This window comes from Gracilinanus agilis, chromosome 1, assembly GCF_016433145.1.
Source record: "Gracilinanus agilis isolate LMUSP501 chromosome 1, AgileGrace, whole genome shotgun sequence".
Classification (NCBI taxonomy): Eukaryota; Metazoa; Chordata; class Mammalia; order Didelphimorphia; family Didelphidae; genus Gracilinanus; species Gracilinanus agilis.
Window position 1 is genome coordinate 559,130,456 of NC_058130.1, and position 19,256 is coordinate 559,149,711.

At 39.3% G+C, this 19,256-nt stretch overlaps 1 protein-coding gene across 1 annotated transcript in view; it reads left to right on the forward strand.

Moving 5' to 3' along the window:
- Nucleotides 1–14,484, forward strand: part of IMPA2 (inositol monophosphatase 2) — a 72,053-nt gene extending 57,569 nt beyond the window's left edge. The window contains exons 6-8 of the mRNA XM_044666922.1: nucleotides 10,610–10,718; nucleotides 11,808–11,959; nucleotides 13,869–14,484. Coding sequence (XP_044522857.1) covers nucleotides 10,610–10,718; nucleotides 11,808–11,959; nucleotides 13,869–13,984 — 377 coding nt within the window. The 3' untranslated portion in view covers nucleotides 13,985–14,484. The remainder of the gene's footprint in view (nucleotides 1–10,609; nucleotides 10,719–11,807; nucleotides 11,960–13,868) is intronic.
- Nucleotides 14,485–19,256: the final 4,772 nt, after the last annotated feature.

The window sequence follows — 19,256 nt, forward strand, 5'->3', positions numbered from 1 at the left end:
GGCTATGTTTAATCTGAGGAAGCTTGGTCTCTAAAGAGAAAGACTGAGCTCTCTTCTATCTATCTTCTGGTTCTTTATGTTCCACACCCCAAACTCTGGAGAGAATCACTTAAAAAGCTCAGGTTTGAATCATGAAGATAAGTCTCCCAAAAAAGGGACTGGAGGTGCTCACCTAATAATATTAATCAGGTCTAGTGTAATATAGAGAGTGGGGGTCATATACTTTTTTACACTAGGGAAGATTTTATTTCCTCCAAACAAAAGAAATGCTAAACACACAATAAACTTTCAAACTCACAATAACAAAACTATGAAGTAGTAACATAACTATGTTATGCTTTGCAAGGGAAATGACTGAAACTTCAAAGCATGAAATATTTTGTGGGAACTCATAAAGTTGTGCTCTCACCCTCTTTAACTTAGAATTTCACAGAAGAAAAACAACTGCTTGATCACATGTGTCAATGGGGACATGTCAATTGGGGATGTAGACTCTAAGCCAGTGATGGGCAAACTTTTTAAAGAGGGGGCCAAAGGAAAGGAAATGCTCATCTGTCAGTCTATTTCTAAGGCAACTCTTTTGAAGTTTCATTGTATTGTATCCTACTCATTGTATTCGTCAGATTAGGAATAATGTCACAAGGCTGGATAGAACATTTCAGGGGGCCTCATCTGGGCTGCAGGCTATAGTTTGCCCATCACTAGTCTAAGTGATCACCCTAATACAAATATTAATAATATGGAAATAGGTCTTGATCAATGACACATGTAAAACCTAGTGGAATTGCTTGTTGGCTATGGGAGGAGAAGAGGGGAGGGAAAGAACATGAATCATGTAACCATGGAAAAATATTCTAAATTAATTAAATAAAAATTTTCAAATAAAAAAATAACTATAGAGAACTCTGAAACAGGGAAGGTGATTTCTAAATTTTTCTTTGAAAATAAATTCATTTTCATCTACAAAAAAAAATAACTCAGAGGGTTTCCTATAAGGCTAGAAATGTCCACTTAGGGTTGCTGTTCAATCCCCTATGTTTAGGAAAGAAATACAAAGTAGTAGAATCAGGGCTAGGAGATCCAGTTTCAGGCTCACTTCCAACATTAGATATGCTAGCCATCAGGAGTGATCAGTTTGTCATTCCTGCTAGAGTTTGGGAAGGTTCCCACCCTCTCCAAGGAGAGACCTGAAGAGTCCTAACATGTTCTGCAAATAGGAAGAGAGAAATGTCTAGAGCAGTGGTGGCGAAACTTTTAGAGACTGAGTGCCCAAACTGTAACCCTCATGCTCCATGCAAGCGGTCCACCTTACCCCAGACAGGGGGAGGAGGAAGTGCTCCCCTTGGGCTGCTAGGCAGAAAACTGGGTGATGAGAGAAATGTCCTTAGGTGTGTGTGGAGATGGAAGGGGGCATTCCCCCTCTGGCACACGTGTCATAGGTTCACCATCACAGTTCTAGAGGATGGGTATATGATCAAGTGTATGGGTGGTTCTTCCTAGCTTAGTGACCAATTCTCTGGAGCAGCTACCTCTACTAGATGCCCTCATCAGGGACCAGAGAACCATGCAGGGTTTACTATACCATCCTAAAGCACCATATCTTTCAGCTTTGATCCAGCTTTGATCCATGGAGCTACTCTCCCAGGGTTCTTTTTTTTTTAAACCCTTACCTTCTTTAGAATCCATAATAAGTATCTATTCTAAGGCAGAAGAGCAGTAAAGGCTAGGCAGTTGGGGTTAAGTGACTTGATCAGGGTCATATAGCCAAAGAAATATTTGAAGTCAGGACCTCCTCTCCCCAGGCCTCTTCACTCAGCTAATTAGCAGCCCCTCTCCCAAGGGGTCCATGAACTTTTTTTTAATTGCTTTTTTGCTAACTATATTTCAATATAATTGGTTTCCTTTGTTGCAGCTATTGTTTTTGAGATTGGGTCTCTCTGTCTTGCCTCAGCTGAGAGTACAGTAACCGTGTGCAGACCCACTCCCAATACTGATTGGCATGGAAGTTTTAACCTGCTCTGTTTTCCTAGCCTGGGCTGGTTTGCCCATCCTTGGGCAGCATGATATTGCCATCAGTTCCAGAGGTCTCACCATATTGATTCTGGACTGAGTGCAGACACCTGTTGGTCATGTTTGACTCTGCTGCAGGTCTGATTGCTGAACTTGAGCAAGCCACCAGCCTCTGCCTCCCCAGCAGTAGGAGACCATAGGATGTGCCATAATCCTAATCGGTTTCCTTTGTAATCTTATGGTTTTTTGCAGGCATTTAAAAACATTATTTGGAAAAGGGCTCTGTAGACTTCATCCAAAGTGCAAAGGGGTCGTAGACACTCTGCTTTCCTGGAACCCTTAAAGGGGCTAGCTAGGGCTTATCCTTATTATAGACTTTATACACAGAAATAAGCACTCTCCCTTTCAAGATTTCCATTTCCATTTCCATACCTCTTTGTTCATTCCTATTGTTTTCCTCATTCCTTCTGCCCCAGGCAGAAATGCCTACCAGAACTTTCAGCACCCACCTTCCCAAGGAGACTGTGTCCTGAGACTTAGGTGTTTGGTTGCTCCACCTGACCCCCTGCTCTGATATTGGGTGGGAGGGGTGGATTCAGAAGCTTCCATTCTGCTGCAGCCCCCTAGGTACATTAAGGCAAATGCAACTCCCCAATCTCTTGGGAACACAGACTTATGGTGTATTGCTTTCCATTTTTCCCAGTGATTTTTTCCAAATTATGAATTTTCATCCCCAGAGCTTGGATCTTGGCTTTTGTCAAACACAAGGTTACTAGAATCTTTTGCTGTTTATTTTAGGTCTATTCTGTTCAACTGATCTACTTTTCTGTTTCTTAGCTAGTCCCAAATAGCTTTGATAATTAATGTTCTGTTCTCTTTAAACCACCAGCAGCAGACTACCATTGCTGATGCAGTGAACAAATACTTGTGTAATTTTCATTTCCTGCAGGGCAGAATTTCCTACCTTTCATGCCAGGTAGTAGCACTACTCCTTCCCTTTCCCATACTTCCCTGGGATATGATTCACATTCTCCTTATGGACCTATTCCTTTTCTTCATTCCTTCCCACCCTGTTTTTTTAGGGATCCACCCCTCCCTACCTTTCCAGACTTCCTTTCTATTCCTTACACACAGGACTCCACCCCTGACTGCAAGCATTTTCCCTGGCTGTCCCCCAAACTTTGGAACTCTACTTCCTCGTCTTCTCACCTCTTGGCTTCCTTCAAGTCTCAGCAAAAGTCCCACCTTCCTCAAGAAGTCTTTCCCAAGCCTCTTTAAATCTTAGGGCTCTCTCTCTGAGAATGCCCCCAGTTTTTCTTGCATGTTGAATCTTGTTTGTACATATTTGTTTACATGTTTTCTCTCCCATTCGACTGTAAGATCCTTGAGAGTAGGGATTGATTTTGCCTTTCCTGGATTTCCCAGAGCTTACCACAGTGTAGAAACTTCATAAAGGCTAGTTGAATGCCTGATTAACCTCTCCTGCTTCATATCTTCTTTTCTTCCCCCTTAGACACACAGGACTCTCATACCTGTTGTCTAGCCTGGTTGTATAAAAGCATCCACTACATCAGCCCCTCAAATCTGACATCTCTTGTAGATGCTTAGCAACAAACATTGTCTTGCTTTCCCCTTTACTCTAACCACATTAAAACTCCTCTTCCCTCAGGCATCTCAGCTAAATGTCACTGAAATAAAATTATTGAGTTAATTCACACTAAAGGAAAAATGATGGATCTCTTATAGATGACACAGATAGAAAATTTATAGTATTTAATGTAATAGTAGGAGAAATTTTAAGCAAGAAACATTCCCTCAAATCATATCACTTAGCTTATTTCCCTGTGTAAGTCTGGCTGGGGGAGAAGGGAGAGTTTTCCATCCCCATCTCTAAGAGTAACTCCGCAAGCATCCTTCACTACTAGAGGAAAGAGGGAGAAACTAATTTATTCTTCTTTCTTGTCTCTCATTAGCTTCCTTTCAAATGATGTCCTGGTAAATGTTTAACAACCAGCTCACTCAAAAAAAAAAGTATTCAGGGCAAATTTGAAAGTTTAACTTGCATTATTAATATTTCCTCCATCACTTTCTTAAGTCCAGACAATCAATAAAACAAAAAAATTAAGCCCTGATTTATAGCATTTGCCTATTTTTGAGATGCTTATTGACTCCAGCACACCTCTGTTCTGATTAGTCTTGATTTCTCAGGAAAGTGGAGAGATGACTCCTGCTATAGAAAGGAAGGAGCTTCCAATGTTGATACTGTGTTAGACCCCAACCCCTTTTTTATCCTAGGTCTCAATCCTTAGAAAAAGAGGTAGGTGTCTTCTTCTTGACCTTATTCTTCTCTTTCCTTATTACACTTGATATTATACTATCAAGGACAGCTAGGTGACATGATGGATAGAGCTCTGGGATTAGTCAGGAAGACTCTTCCTGAGTTCAAATCTTGCCCTAGATACCAGCTTCCAGACCCTGGGCAAGTCATTTAGCCCTGTTTACCTAAGTTTCTTCGTCTATAAAATGAACTGGAGAAGAAAATGACATTGTTCTAGTAGCTTTGCCAAGAAATTTCCAAATGGGGCCACAAAGAATCAGATATGTCTGAAACTACCGAATGACAACATTGTACTGTCATGCTTCTCCTTCCACCTCTCTCCCCACTCACTCTCTGTCTGTCTCTGTGTCTCTGTCTTCCTCTGTCTGTCTGTCTGTCTGTCTGTCTGTCTCTGTCCTCCTCTCTTTCTCCGTCACTGTCTGTCTGACCCTCTCTGTTTCAGCTGTTACAACCATTTCTCCAGGCTTCTCTGACAACTCGCTATTCTTCCATCCCCAGGCACTAGAGATCATTCTCTCCTCAAATTTCTTATGCTACTTTTGCTTATACCTCTCCTTTATACTCATCTGCCTCTCCCATGAATCATATTAAGTTGCATTCCTCCCCATTTGATTATAAACACATTAAGATCTGGATTTGGGTTATATCTATCATATTCCCAGCACTTAGTGAGTGTAGTATCTCATACATACTTGGTGCCTAATAAATATTTGTTTAATTCAATTGGAAGAGGTATGAAGGGATGGAAAAAGGAACAAGCATTTATTCATTGCCTACTATGTGCCAGGCACTGTGTTAAGCTCTTTTTAAATATCTCATTTGAAACTCCCATCAACCCTGAGAGGTGGGTATTATCCTCTTTTTACAATTTAAGAAACTGAGGCAGAGATTAAGTAAATTGTCTAGGATCACACAGCTATTACGCATCTTCAGACTAGATTTGAATTCAGGGTTTCTTGACTCAAGGTATGAAATTAGTTTTACTTGGCATAAGGAGTCAAGACAAGAATGGGAGCAAGAGATAGCTACGACAGAGAGATAGAATCCAACAATAAATTTCTAATAATTAGAAGTGTTTAAAAGTAGAACTAGCTGCCAACTCTGGAGACTTTCAAGAAGAATTTGGATGACTATGAGGGATATTGTAGACAATTTCTGATTGAGTACACACTAGTCTAGATGACCTCTGTAGTCTCTTCTAGCTCTGAGAATTTAGAATATTATATTAAACCTTTAATAGCTTAAAACTGCACTAAGACTTTGGGGACATCCTTTTCTTTAATGTATAATTTAACTTCAAAATATGTGCCTGGGGAAGAGCTAGGTGGACATTTCCTAGCTATGTGACCCTGGACAGGTCACTTAACCCCAGTTGCCAATCCCTTACCACTTTTCTGCCTTGAAATCGATACTAAGGTCACAAATGGAATGGGGAAAGATAGAGAAGAGAAAAATAGGTTTTCCTGACATAACTGACCAAGAACTAAAATGGATAAAGGGAAAAAGGGGGGAAAGGTTTGTGTATATCTGAAAGAGAACCTGAAGAACTGACTGATTGACTGAGGATGAATTAACTAAGCCAAATTCATTAAAGAGGAAAAAGGGAGGATCATGGTAAATGCAGTTTCCCTCAGGAAGAAGGAGATAGTATGTAAGGTGGGGTAGGCCCCCAGAATGTGAATATACTACAGTTCCCAGGTTGTGTTATATGCCCAAGGCATCTTGGCTATTATCAGAAGTGATTTAGAAATGGTTGGGAAAGATACCAAGGGTTCTCTCAGCGGGATGGAGGAAGAAGAGGGAAGCCACATACATCCAGATATATGAGTGAGGCTTTTGCAAATTGGGCATAAATTGGAGAGGACTTATTTGTAGAACCATGATATTTCAACCAAGCATTGCACCTGTCCTCTATGTCCAGTATGGCCCTGGTGTTCTTTTTACAGACCCAAATGGTTTTTCAATGCCCATCCCTCTCTTTCCCCATCTTCCCTTCCATCATTCTCCTGCCAAGGCATGAACTAAGTCTTGTGGGTTAAAGATCATATAGAATAGTTAGAGAAATGGGTCTAGCTGGTTTACAAGCTTTAGACTAAAAACATTACCAAAAGATGGGCTTAGTACCATGGCCTGGAGGGGTAGGGGTAACAATGAACTGAACAGGACCACAGGAAAAAAGAGAAATGAGATTTGAAAGGAGGCCTTTTTCTAAGAAAATGTCAACATAGCTTCATGCCATGTGAGTGTAGGGTGAGGTGGCTATAAATTAAACTGAGATTTAATCTTTGGAGATTAAAATCAGCTCCTAGAACTAGTCTTTTCCATTGTGTGTTGTTGCATTGGCAGATTGAGCTACCAGGTTTCCTGGAGCTGGATTTTTACAGAATATGGATCTCAGAAAATTCTGGGTGTGCCTGGCATTAAATAACTCAGAGCCCCTGAAGGCAGCTGGCATCTCGGGCAGAAGTAAGCATTTTATAGAAAGGCTTGAGAAAACAGAAGTCCCTGAAATTCCAGGGGGAGCAAAATCCCAGGGTGGGCTACATTCTGAGAGGAAACCATTTTCTTAGGCTTGTCTGCTCCCTTGTTGAGTTACCTTGTAATGCTGAAATATAATTGAGTTCATCAAATTAAACATAATTGCATTCATTTTTCATGGAGCAGCAAGTCAATTTTATTATAATCTAAGCACACACCTGGTTAGGCTACATTGTGCCTGAGTAATTAGGCATGATGGAACATGCAGCGTATGCTCAATTCTCTTGCTTTTGGGTGTAGGTTTGAGAAAAGCCAGGGACAAACTGCTTTTTGATCTGTGGCGAAAATTTATCACACCAATACAGTCTCCAAGCTGAATAATAGGTTTATTGAGAAGGTGGCTAGTCTCACAATAAAGCCAGACCCTGATCAAAATCAGAACCAGAGACCCCAAGCATTAGGAGATTGCCTTTTTTTATGCCAAGAAATCTGGTGACTTAGTGACAGAAAATAAAATCAAAACTAAAAGAGAATGGATGCAAAATCTTTCACATGGGCAGTTCTTAATGGCACAGGCGCTGATTAAACTAAAAAGCGTAAAAAAGATCACTATGGGTGGCAACTTATGTCTGTTATTATAGCTGACCTTTCCAAGGCCTTTGCAATACTCAGTCAGGGTCTTGGTGTTTTTACTGATGATTATGATGTGATATTAGGAGTCAGCAGCTGGATACCTGATGTGTGCAAACTAGAGTAACCCTCCACCTCCTGTTGGTCATCTTGTCATACACATGAGACCAGCCTTCCTCTTCTTGACTGACCATCTTGTCATACACCCAAGAAGAATGTGGCAGGATTAATGGAAACTCCTGAGTTATAGGCTTAAGGTCAAGATGTAAACAAGATTTTATACCACCCTAACCTGTATTTTTCTTAGCTAATGTTTATAATTTTCATAAAGCAAACTAGATTATTTGACTATTAACTCAAAACTAATGCTTGTGTTATAAAAAAATAATCATAAAAGCTAATACTGTTATAATCATAAAAGGGAGTAGAGGGTCTCACGTTCACAGATCACTGCAGAACCATATCAAGCAATGCCTTTGGTGCCATCCACCTACAATCTCTTCTATCAGTCCAGCTCTCTAACCTTGATGGCATCTGTCACTTCTATTAAAGAGAGTGAATGCACTTAATCTGATTGGCTGTAGTCATTCCCTGATCTGAAGGACAAATCTTGAATATAAACCTTCAAAAACATCCTCTTTCCAAAAAATGGTCCTTTGCATTTAATTATATTGAATAAACATATAAGCCTTGAGATATTTTAAATTTAGATATAAATATGTAAGCCTTGAGATATTTTAGATTAGGACACTGACTTAAAAAGTGACTGCAAAAAAAAAAAAAAGTGACTGTTCAAGAAGAAAGAAAGGCGCATTCTCAATGAGAAACAACATTTCTGGGGGCAGTTAGGTGGCTCAGTGAATTGAAAGCCACACCTAAAGATGGGAGGTCCTGGATTCAAAACTGGCCTCATCCACTTTCTAGCTATGTGACCCTGGGCAAGAAACTAAACCCCCATTGCCTAGCCCTTACCTTCTTCTGCCTTGGAACTAATACACAGTATGGATTCTAAGATGGAATGTAATGGTTTAAAAAAAAAAAGAAAGAAAGAAAAAGGAAAAAAAAGACATATCCACTTCCAGGATCATTGCAAATAGGATTTAGGATTTGTTCAAACATTGTTCAGTGTAACAGTTAAGATTCTCAAGTGGCAGGTTTTTTTTTTTATTTTAAATTTATTAATTGATTGGTCAAGAAGTCTTAATTGGGTCAGTTGTCTCTTTCCACCATCCAAAAAGAAAAGAGGCACTCACTCCTTTGGCGCAGGTCTATATATACAACTTGTGAGCTCATCATTCAGTCTTTCCCCTGGGCATCCCAAGACATCTCTGACTGGTGGATAGCCACTATGGAGGTGGATTTAGAGACCTCAACTTTTCCCTCATTACTTAATCATATAGCCAGACTACATTGTACCTTAAGTGAGTTTAACAACATAATTGCTTAGCCAACTCTTAGTCTTTCTGCTGACTCAGGGTTCACCATGGTTGACCATTAATCATTTTATCCTTAACCTAAAGATCCCAACCTGTTTTCATAGCCTGGGGGAGAAATTGGGTGTAGCCTTAGCTTAGAAGCAGACTGTTTTAGCCTTCTTTGGGGGTGGGTCAGAGGGGAGACTAAGAGGAAAAATTATTTCAGAAAAATATCACAATTTAATATTAATTTTTCTACACCAATTTGGAATCATTTTTCTTCTAGATGCCACAAGTTCCATTAAAAGAAAGAGGAAAGGGTATCTAGAAGAAGGAACATAGATTTCAAGCTAGAAGGAAATTAAATTTAGAGGTCCCCACGTCCAAACTTTTCATTTTTTGCCTATGAGGAAATTAAGGCTCAGAGAGGAGAACCAACTTGTCCAGAGTTTCACAAGATGGGAAGTTTAGTTATTTTTTAGTTCGATGCCAAAGTTTGCAGGCTTTTTGTTCATTATCTGTTAAATGAAGTAATAATAAGAATAATAAGAAGCTAATGTTTTATAGCACTTACTATGTAACAGGCACTTTGCAATTGTTATGTCATTTAATCCTGACAACTCAGGGAGGTAGGTGCTATTATTATCCCTTGAAAAGAATGCAGTAAAACAATTCCCCTTGCAATCTAAAAAAAGAAAGCAGCTTTTGAAATTATTAATAATAATGAAGGCAATAACTAAACTGACAATGCAGCTTTTTCTCTTATCTCATTTATTCTTACCATATCTCAGGTTTTTTTTAAAGATGCTCATTTGATTTTATGTATATGACTAGTTATTGAAAGCATTGTTTAAAAGTTTTCTTACTTTGGTGAACTATTTGTTTTGTTTTTTTATTTGCAAATTTTATTTATTTAATTAATTAAGAGTGTTTTTCCATGGTTACATGATTCATGTTCTTTCCCTCCTCTCCTCCCACCCCCCTCTCATAGCCAATGAGTAATTCAACTGGGTTTTACATGTGTCATTGATCAAGACCTATTTCCATATTATTATTTGCACGAGGGTGATCGCTTAGAGTCTACATCCCCAATCATATCCCCATTGACCCATGTGATCAAGCAGTTGTTTTTCTTCTGTGTTTCTACTCCATATCTCTGATCTTAAGCAAGGCAATTAAGTATATAGATGCTTGGAGAAAGTGAGTTCCTGGTTCTAAGTTTCTCATTCTAGAATGAGTAAGAATAACAGGCTGAACATTTTGAGACCCTAGTTAAGTTTGAGAAAGAAGAGAGAAAAAATGGCATTTGGGAGAAGAAATTGTCATGGTTCTCATGATTTTTCTAATTATTTGGTTGGGCTTTTAAAAAAATAAGTGTTATTGATGCCATTTGTGAATATACCCTACTCATAATCTAAAACTGAAACCTCTCATGTAATCATAATATCAACAAAACCTGATACAGTAATTACATCTGACAAAGTATGCAATCTCCAGACTTTCTAGTCCCCAACCTCTGGCTAGAAGAGAAATATATGGTTTCATTTTCTACTCTGTGGGACCATTATTGGTTTTTCAATTACTCAAAAGTTCTGCTTCCTTTTTATGTTGTAATTATTGTGTTTTTTTTTTATTTTTAGTACTTTTTACATTTTATTTTAAACTTCTGAATCAGTCCATTTTATTCTACATTAGCTTGTCTAAATCTAGATATGACTTTTTTTTATTATTATTACAGATCTCTCAAAGGCTTTGGTTTTAACAGAAATTGGCCCAAAGCGTGATCCTGATACTCTGAAATTGTTCTTCAGTAACATGGAGAGGTTACTTCATGCCAAAGCTCATGGGTATGAATTTTCAGTTCTAGGGCTGAACTTTTTAATTCCTAGAATGCCTTGTGTGATCTAGCAGAAGTACTAGTTGTCCAATCTTGCTAAACTCCCTGGGGTTTCCATTAGGAAAACTACAAAAGGGATGTACCAGAATAATGCAGACATGGCAGAAGCATTGGGGCATGGGTGATTTCTCCCTGAAGATCCATAAATAAGGTCAGGGATTACCTTTCTGCCTGGTGTCAGAAAGAAGATACATTTGATGATTTCTCTTCCTTTTTGGTCTGGTTTCCATAATTTTGTGAAATTAGGTGACTATCAATAGTCATGGGATTTATTGCTAAATCTAAACTTTAATCAGACCATTAACCTCATGATCACTTAGGAAAAATAGTTTGAAGGCTGATGGAGTTCTCCTTCTCCACAGATGCCATTCTGATTTTAAACCCCAAACTTTTAATAATAGTAGCTGATATGTATATTTAGCATTTAAAGATTTCCAAACCACTTTACATGTATTATCCTATTTTTAGCCTGTGAAATAGACACTATGGGTATTATTAGTCCCATTTTACAGATGGAGAAATTGGCTTTAAAAGGGTAAAGTAACTTACCGCCTGGATTGTACAGCTCAGAAGTGCCAAAGGAATAAGATGTTAATTATTCAATAATAATAAGAAGAAGAAGCATTCATAAGTGCCTACAGTGTGCCAACTTCCTATTTAAAAAAAAAAAAAAGAAAATGAAACAATCTCTACTCTCAAGGAGCCCAGACATGTATACAGAGAAGCCTAATACAAAAAAATACCTAAATCAAATCCAAGCTAATTTGGCAGGCTGCCAATAGTAGTACCGAAGCTGGCACTTCCTGATTCCAGACCCAGTGCATTATGATCTAGGGCTTGTTAATAGATATATTATGACTCATTCTTAACTATTGGGTACATATTGCAGGAAAACAGATGGCGTCTAATGACAGTAGAACACAAACTAGTTGAGAAAAAATCCAGTTTGAACCTTATCATTTACTGATGAGGTTTTTCTCTGTGTGTGTGTTTTCCCAGAATTGGAAATAATTCTGTATCTCTTCTCATGATGATTCAGGGTGCGTGTGATTGGAAGCTCTACATTGGCTTTGTGCCACCTCGCCTCTGGTGCAGCAGATGCGTATTATCAATTTGGCTTGCATTGCTGGGACTTAGCGGCAGCCACTGTCATAATTAGGGAAGCAGGTGGTATTGTGATAGACACTTCAGGTGAGTGACTGGCCCCTTTTGGTGTTTTTTGTTCATGTTTTAATTTTTTTTTTTTGCCTGTACTTTCTATCTGGAATCTATGCTAAGTATCATTTCTTTTTTTTTTTTAATTAAATTAAATTTTTTCATTTTTATTGTCATGCAAAACACTTCCATATTGGCCATTGTTGTAAAAGCAAAATCATATATAACCAAATCCCCCAAATAAAACCAAAAATGCAGTGATGCGAAAGACAACTCCAACAGTTCTTTCTCAGGAGGTGGATAGCATTCCCCATCATAAGTCTTTCAGGATTGTCCCAGATCATGGCATTGCTGAGAGTAGCCAAGTTTTCACAGATAAACATTGTACAATATTGCTGTTATTGTGTACAATGTTCTCCCAGTTCTGCTTACTTTGCTCTGCATCATTTCCTGTAGATCTTTACAGCTCTTTCTGAAATCATTTTGCTTATCATTCCTTATAGCACAATATTCCATCACCAACATGTTCCACAATTTATTCAGCCATTCCCCAATGGATGAGCATACCCTCAATTTCTAATTCTTTGCCACTGCAAAAAGAGCTGCTATAAATATTTTTGTACAAGTGGGTCTTTCCCCCTTTTTCTGTTATCTCTTTGGGATACAGACTCAGTAGTGGTATTACTGGATCAAAGGGTATGAACAGTTTTTTAGCCCTTTGGATAGAGTTCCAAATTGCCCTCCATAGTGGGTTGGATCAGTTCCTAATTATCAGTTCTGAGGCAGAAGAGCAGAAAGAGCTAGGCAAGTGGAGTTAAGTGACTTGCCCAGAGTCACACAGCTAGGAAGTGTCTGAAGGCAGATTTAAACCCTGGACCTCCCGTCTCTAGGTCTAGCTCTCAATCCTAGCCAAGAAAAGATACCCTATCAAGATAAACAGTCATGTGCCTCTGCTACACACCAGTCTTACTTGCACCAATCAATATCTCCCAACCAGGATATAAATGCTTAAAAAACAAAGTCTCCAAACTCCCCCCTCCACTGCACAGGGCATGCTGGCTCTTCTCTGCCAATAAATAGCCATCGCTGCTGACTTCCTCTCCAGGATTCAGCTGCCTGGTCTCTCCCTGTGTACTAACAAAATGGACTATGAGATCAGAATCCTGTTAGCTAAATGCCTTCAGGTCACTGGTTAGGATTAATCTCAGGACTTGGGTAAGCTGTCTTCTCAGGGGTTGGTGGGAGGTAAAGAGAAAAAGGAGGGTCTCCATTCTGGATAGAGAGTAATCAATAAGCAAAGGCTGGGGTTTATCCTGACCCACACAGCCACCTTGTATACTTGTGCATGGTCATCCTTCTCCCTCTACTGCACCCCCATACTAACTTCTCTGAGTAAAAACTTGAACTTCAGAATTGTGAATTTTTGTCTCTTGTCCAAAAAAACATTATCCCAGGTCAGATACTATACAAGTAACTTGAAGACAGGGCTCATTTTAGGGACATGCTGGAGTAAGATGATTATTAAATTTTTCAGTGTGTATTTACATCTCAGAAATTAGCAAGTAGTATAAATCAGAGCTTGATTTATTATTTAGGCTTAAGAAGACAATACAGAGGGATGGCTAGGTGGCTCAGTGGATAAAAAATCAGGTCTAGAGCGGGGAGGTCCTGGGTTTAAATTTGGTCCAGTACTTCTGGGCTGTGTGACCCTGGGAAAATCATTTAATAATCCCAATTGCTTAGCCCTTACTGCTCTTCTGCCTTGGAAGGGATATTTAATATTTATTTCAAGACAGGGAAGATAAGGTTTAAAAAAGGAAGGAAGGAAGGAAGACAGAAAGGGAGAAAGTCAGAAAGGAAGGAATGGTGTGTTCTCCCATTGTTCCAACATGACTGAGTGACCCCCGGCAGCTTCAGTCTCTTTCTTCCCTTCTTCTTTCTTCAGGGGGACCTCTTGATCTCATGTCATGCAGAGTGGTTGCTGCTGGTACCAGAGAAATGGCTATGCTCATAGCTCAGGCAATACAGACTATTAACTATGGACGTGATGACGAGAAGTGACCAAAGGAAGAAGGGAAGGAAGGAAGTGCTGCTGCTGTGGACAGTCACCAGCCTGCCTTTCTGGAAATATTGTACTTCAAGATGGGTTTCTGGGAGGATAGAAGACCTTTAACAGCTTGCTTTCAGTGTCCCATGTTTATTGTTCCTAACTCCCCTCAGGGTGGGACCTGGGGGGTGTTTCAACTTAAGTGTGTGCCCTCCCCCACTTTAATCCACATTTCTTTCACCAGGTTGGGTGTTTACTTTGTCTACTGGTTGGTTTCTTTCTAAAATACAATCACAGTTCAAAAGAAGGTCTGAATGTTGGGGGAGGTGGGGAGTAGGGGGAGCTGACACCTAATTCTCCTGTGACATATGCAACAATAATTAAATTTCTATTTTTTTTAATAATGCAGATCTCAGGTAATAAAGCATAGAACTGCAGATAAATCAGTTACGTTTTGTGCCTACAGTTCTCTGTTACATGGTACTTGAGAAGATAATAAAACAAAATAATGGGACTCTTTCTCTGTGTCACTATCTTAAAAGCATTTTAGGGGGGTCTCTCAGAAGGACTGACAAAACAACAGACATTCAACAATCCTTTAGAAAGGTTTGCAGAGCAGGCAGCTGGGCAGCTCAGTGGACTGGTAGCAGGACTTGGAAAAGGGAGGTCCTAGGTTCAAATCTGGCTTCTGACACTTCCCAGCTGTGTGGCCTTAGACAAGTCACTTACCCTTCATTGCCTATCCCTTTCTGCCTTCTTCCTTGGAACCAATACACAGTATTGATTATAAGACACAAAGTAAATTTAAAAAAGAGAAAGAAAAAGGGTTTCATAATAAACTTTTTAATATAAAATTTTAAACATTAAATTAATTAAGCATTAAACATATTAAAACTTTTCCTTGTATGTGGCATATTAAGATACTTTTCCCTCCCATGCCTTTGGACCTCTTTTTTAAAATCACAAATTAAGGAATCCCGACTAGAGCAAGGCTTCTTAACCTTTCTTGTGTCCTCAATGGCTTTGGCATTCTAGGGAAGCCTATAAACCTATTCTCTGAATAATATTTTTAATTACATAAACTAAAACTCATAACATAGCAAAGGAAGCCAGATATGAAACACAATGATCAAAATATTTTAAAGAAAAGCAAAACAAAAGCTACCTTCACAGATCCCAGGTTAAGAACCCCTGGGCTAGAGGATCCCTAAAAGTTCCTTCCTGCCTAAAGTGTGATGATATAGGATATTGTTTTGACTACTGTGAAAACTTCCTTGATGGAGAATAAGGCTGGCACTTTAAAATACAAGTACTATACATATGGGAACATTATGTGACTCAAAATTAATCCGTGGAAAATGAATTTAGGGGAGAGAAGAAATTTGGGGGAGGGAGGGTTGTCACCACAATCTCTTTGGGCCTTAGGGGAAAAAAATTGGCAGGGTATTAGGAGGGAAAGTAATCTTTAAGAAAGCAGATTAAGCCAAATTAGGATATTAAAGCAAATTTTGGCACTGGATGTCCAGGTGCCTTGACTTTTGAAATGTAAGAATTATGGGGGGAAATGAGCATCTGGAAGATTACCATACACCTCTTAAACTTTCCTTTGAGGTTCCTTTTAGAATTTCAAATTTTGAGCTTCAGCTTCCAAAATATAAATAGCCTCAGTGCTTGAAGTTTCTCTTATAGTCTGTTAGTAGCTACACCTTTTTAAAAATAGTATTTCCTGCCTCCTTTTCCCGTAACCCATAATAGGAAAGCATTATTTTACCTTCTTACCATAAACACTTCCACTTTTTCTCAGTTTCCCTTGTAGCTTTTTACATATCCTTAGTGGTGGACCCAAGAACTAAAGCCAGATGTACTCACTTGACTCCAGTTTTAAGGTCAATCAGCCATTTGGTGCCAACGTCCAGCTGAGTACGGGGAAAAGGAGAGGGCCAGGGCTCTATTTGATGCCCTCTTTCTACAAGCACATTTAGATTACTTACGTGACTAACTGACTCCAACAGAGAAGCTGACCCTGGAAAGCTGGGTTTACACAGGCAAAATGAAGTGTGAAATTGGTGCAATTATCTGGATAATAGCATTACACAGAACAAAAGTATGTTATTAAATCAAAAAAGGAGCTTTTTATTTAAGATTTCCAGTCAATCAATAGAGATCGAGTAGCCTTACTTCAAAACACTGTTCTGTGGTCCTGTGGAAGGAAGGAACAGGAGTATCACATGAGATTCAGTCCCTACCCTCAGGGAACTTAAGATCTAGATCCTCAGAGGCAAGAGAAAACTTCGCTGAAGTCAGGATTTCTAGGGTAAAAATTTCTAGGGTAAAAATAGAGAGGAGGGTAACTATGAAGAAATGCTCCTTGGAAGTAGATAAGTTTCCAAAGGAAGCCCTAAAAGTCTTCATTAAGAGAGGATGATGGAGTGATTAGTGGGATGGGATTCTTGACATGTGGATACATCTATATATAGAGATGAGGAGGGACAGAAATTATTCCTGAATCTCAGGAGTATTTCTTAGGAGAGTGTTCCAGGGTAGGATAAACATTCCAGTGGTTTCCTAAATTCCTATAAACTTCACTTCCTTTTTTTTTTCCATCATGGCTTTACTTCTTCCTTGACCATGTTTTCCCATCTATTTTATTTATTACAAATTATGTTAACAAATTTCCACATAAGTTTTCCAAAGTTATATGATCCAAATTGTTTCCCTTCCTTCTTCTCTCCCCCTTCCCAGAGATGGCAATCAATTCAATCTAAGTTATACTTGTATTATCACCCAAAATATTTACATATTCATATTTGTAAGTGGATAATCTTATAAAACCAAAATCCCAAAAGAAAAACCCAAACAAACAAATGATAAATCATATTTGTCCATCTGTATTCCTACTCCCAACAATTCTTCCTCTGGAGGCAGACAGTATTCTTTTTCTTGATCATTGCATTGCTGTTAGAAGCTAAGTCTATCACAGTTGATCATTCCACAGTACTGCTGTTACTATGTACAATGTTTTCCTGGTTCTGCTTATTTCACTTTGCATCAGCTCATATAGTGTTTTGCAGTTCTTTCTGAAATCATCCTGCTTATCATTCCTTAAAACACAATAGTATTCCATCATCATCATCTACCATAACTTGTTCAGCTCATTCCCCAGCTGAGGGACATCTCTTTAGTTTCCAATTCTTTGCCACCACAAAGAGCAGCTATAAATATTTTGGTACAAGCAGGTTCTTTCCCATTTTGAAAAAATCTCTTTGGGATACAGACCTAATAGTGGTATTACTGGATCAAAAGATATGCACTGTTTTATAGCCCTTTGGGCATAATCCCAGATTGCCCTCCAGAATTTGACCTTCATGTTTTTGACACTATTAACCACTCCCACCGCCTATCTTTCCTTGGCTCCCCTGATACTACACTCTCTTGGTTCTCTTCTCACCTAATTGCTCCTTTTCTGTCTCCTTTGCTGAGTCATCATCATCCTATCCAATCCCTACATGGGCATCCACTAAGACCTGATCAGGTTTAGGGTAACTGACAGTTAATGGGGTTATGTCTGCCTGAAGCATGTGAAGATTTTTCCCAGCAGAATGGATAAATGAGAATAATTTATTCCAACAGTCATGAAGACAGCTCAAGCAGGTACTGTGGAATTCCTCAAACTTGTGATCAGACATAAAAAGATGCCAAGGTCATGCACTGCAACCCAGGCCATCACCAGGTGTTCTGACTTTTTCTTGCCACTGAACTTGTATGATTCTGGAACAGAATGTGGCTAAAGACTTTGTGTAACTGCATCACTTATAGGCAATTCATTCCCAAGTCAAGACATCATCTTTCATTGGTCCTCTTCAAAACAAAGGACAAGCATGAACATTTTTCTGGATCTACTTCTCTATATATATGCATCCAGTGATCTTGTTTATTCCCATAGACTACCAGATATCTACAGTTTTTCCTAATCTCATTAATTCTAGCCTCATAGCGATAAGAGCCAACCGGACACCTTCATGGATGTACTATGGACAACTCAGCATAGCCAAAATGGAATTCCTCTTTTTCCTAGATCCATTCCTTATCACAACTTATTTTCTTTCAGTAGTAACAGCCATCCTTCCACTTTCCTGAGTTAGTAACCTAGGAATCCTAATCTCTTCTTCAGTCTCTCGTCCCCCAGGGTTCCATCCATGGCCAAGGCCTGTCCAATCTACTTCCACATTGGGGCAGAGTCAAGATGGTGGCTTAGTAGCAGCAAGAACTGGATCAGTTCTGAGAATCCTCTCAAACCATCCTACCTCTACAATGTCTCTAACATTTATCCTTTTTTCTCCTATCATATAGTAAACATGTTAGTTCAGGCACTCTTTACTTCTCACCTGGACTAGTAATCCTAGCCTCCCTAATCCTTCTAATTCCAATCTCTTCCCCTTTCTAATTCAGACTTCACATACTGGCAAAAAATATTCTTCCTAAAGCACAGGGATGCCCATATTGCTGCATTCTTCAAAAGCCTTCCATAGCTCCCAAATGCCTCTAGGATAGTATACAAACACTTCAGATTAACACAATTTGTGCTATGCCCTTCCCCCTACTTAAAAATTTTCGGTGGATTCCTATTGCTTGGCATTTAAGGTCTTCCAGCATGTAGCTTTCAAGACTTCTCAAATACTTGACACTACTTTCCTTAGAAACTGGACTACTAGCTGTTACCTGAACATGGGGGTGACTCGGTGACCCAGTGCATAGAGTGCCAGGACTAGAGTCAGGAAGACTTCTCTTCTGGAGTTAAATCTGGCCTCAGACATTTACTAGCTGTGTGACCCTTTTGCCTCAGTTTCCTCATCTGTAAAATGAGCTGGAGAAGGAAATGGCAAACCACTTCAAGAAAACTCCAAATGGGGTCACAAAGAGTTGGACATGATTAATCAACAACAAACACCTGAATAGAGCATAGCCTACTTCATTGTTTTGGGATAAACTAGTCCTTCCTCTCCCCACCAGCTGGAACACACTGACTCTTTCTCATCTCCTCTGGAAATCTTTATTTTCTGTTGAAGTTAAGCTCAGGTGCCAGGTTCTCCATAGAGCTTTCCCTGATCCTCATTCCTCACCCATCTCTCTCCTCAAATTATCTTGCATCTAAGGATCTTCAAGTAAAATATAAGTGCTATAGGGGGGCAGCTGGGTAGCTCAGTGGAGTGAGAGTCAGGCCTAGAGACAGGAGGTCCTAGGTTCAAACCCGGCCTCAGCCACTTCCCAGCTGTGTGACCCTGGGCA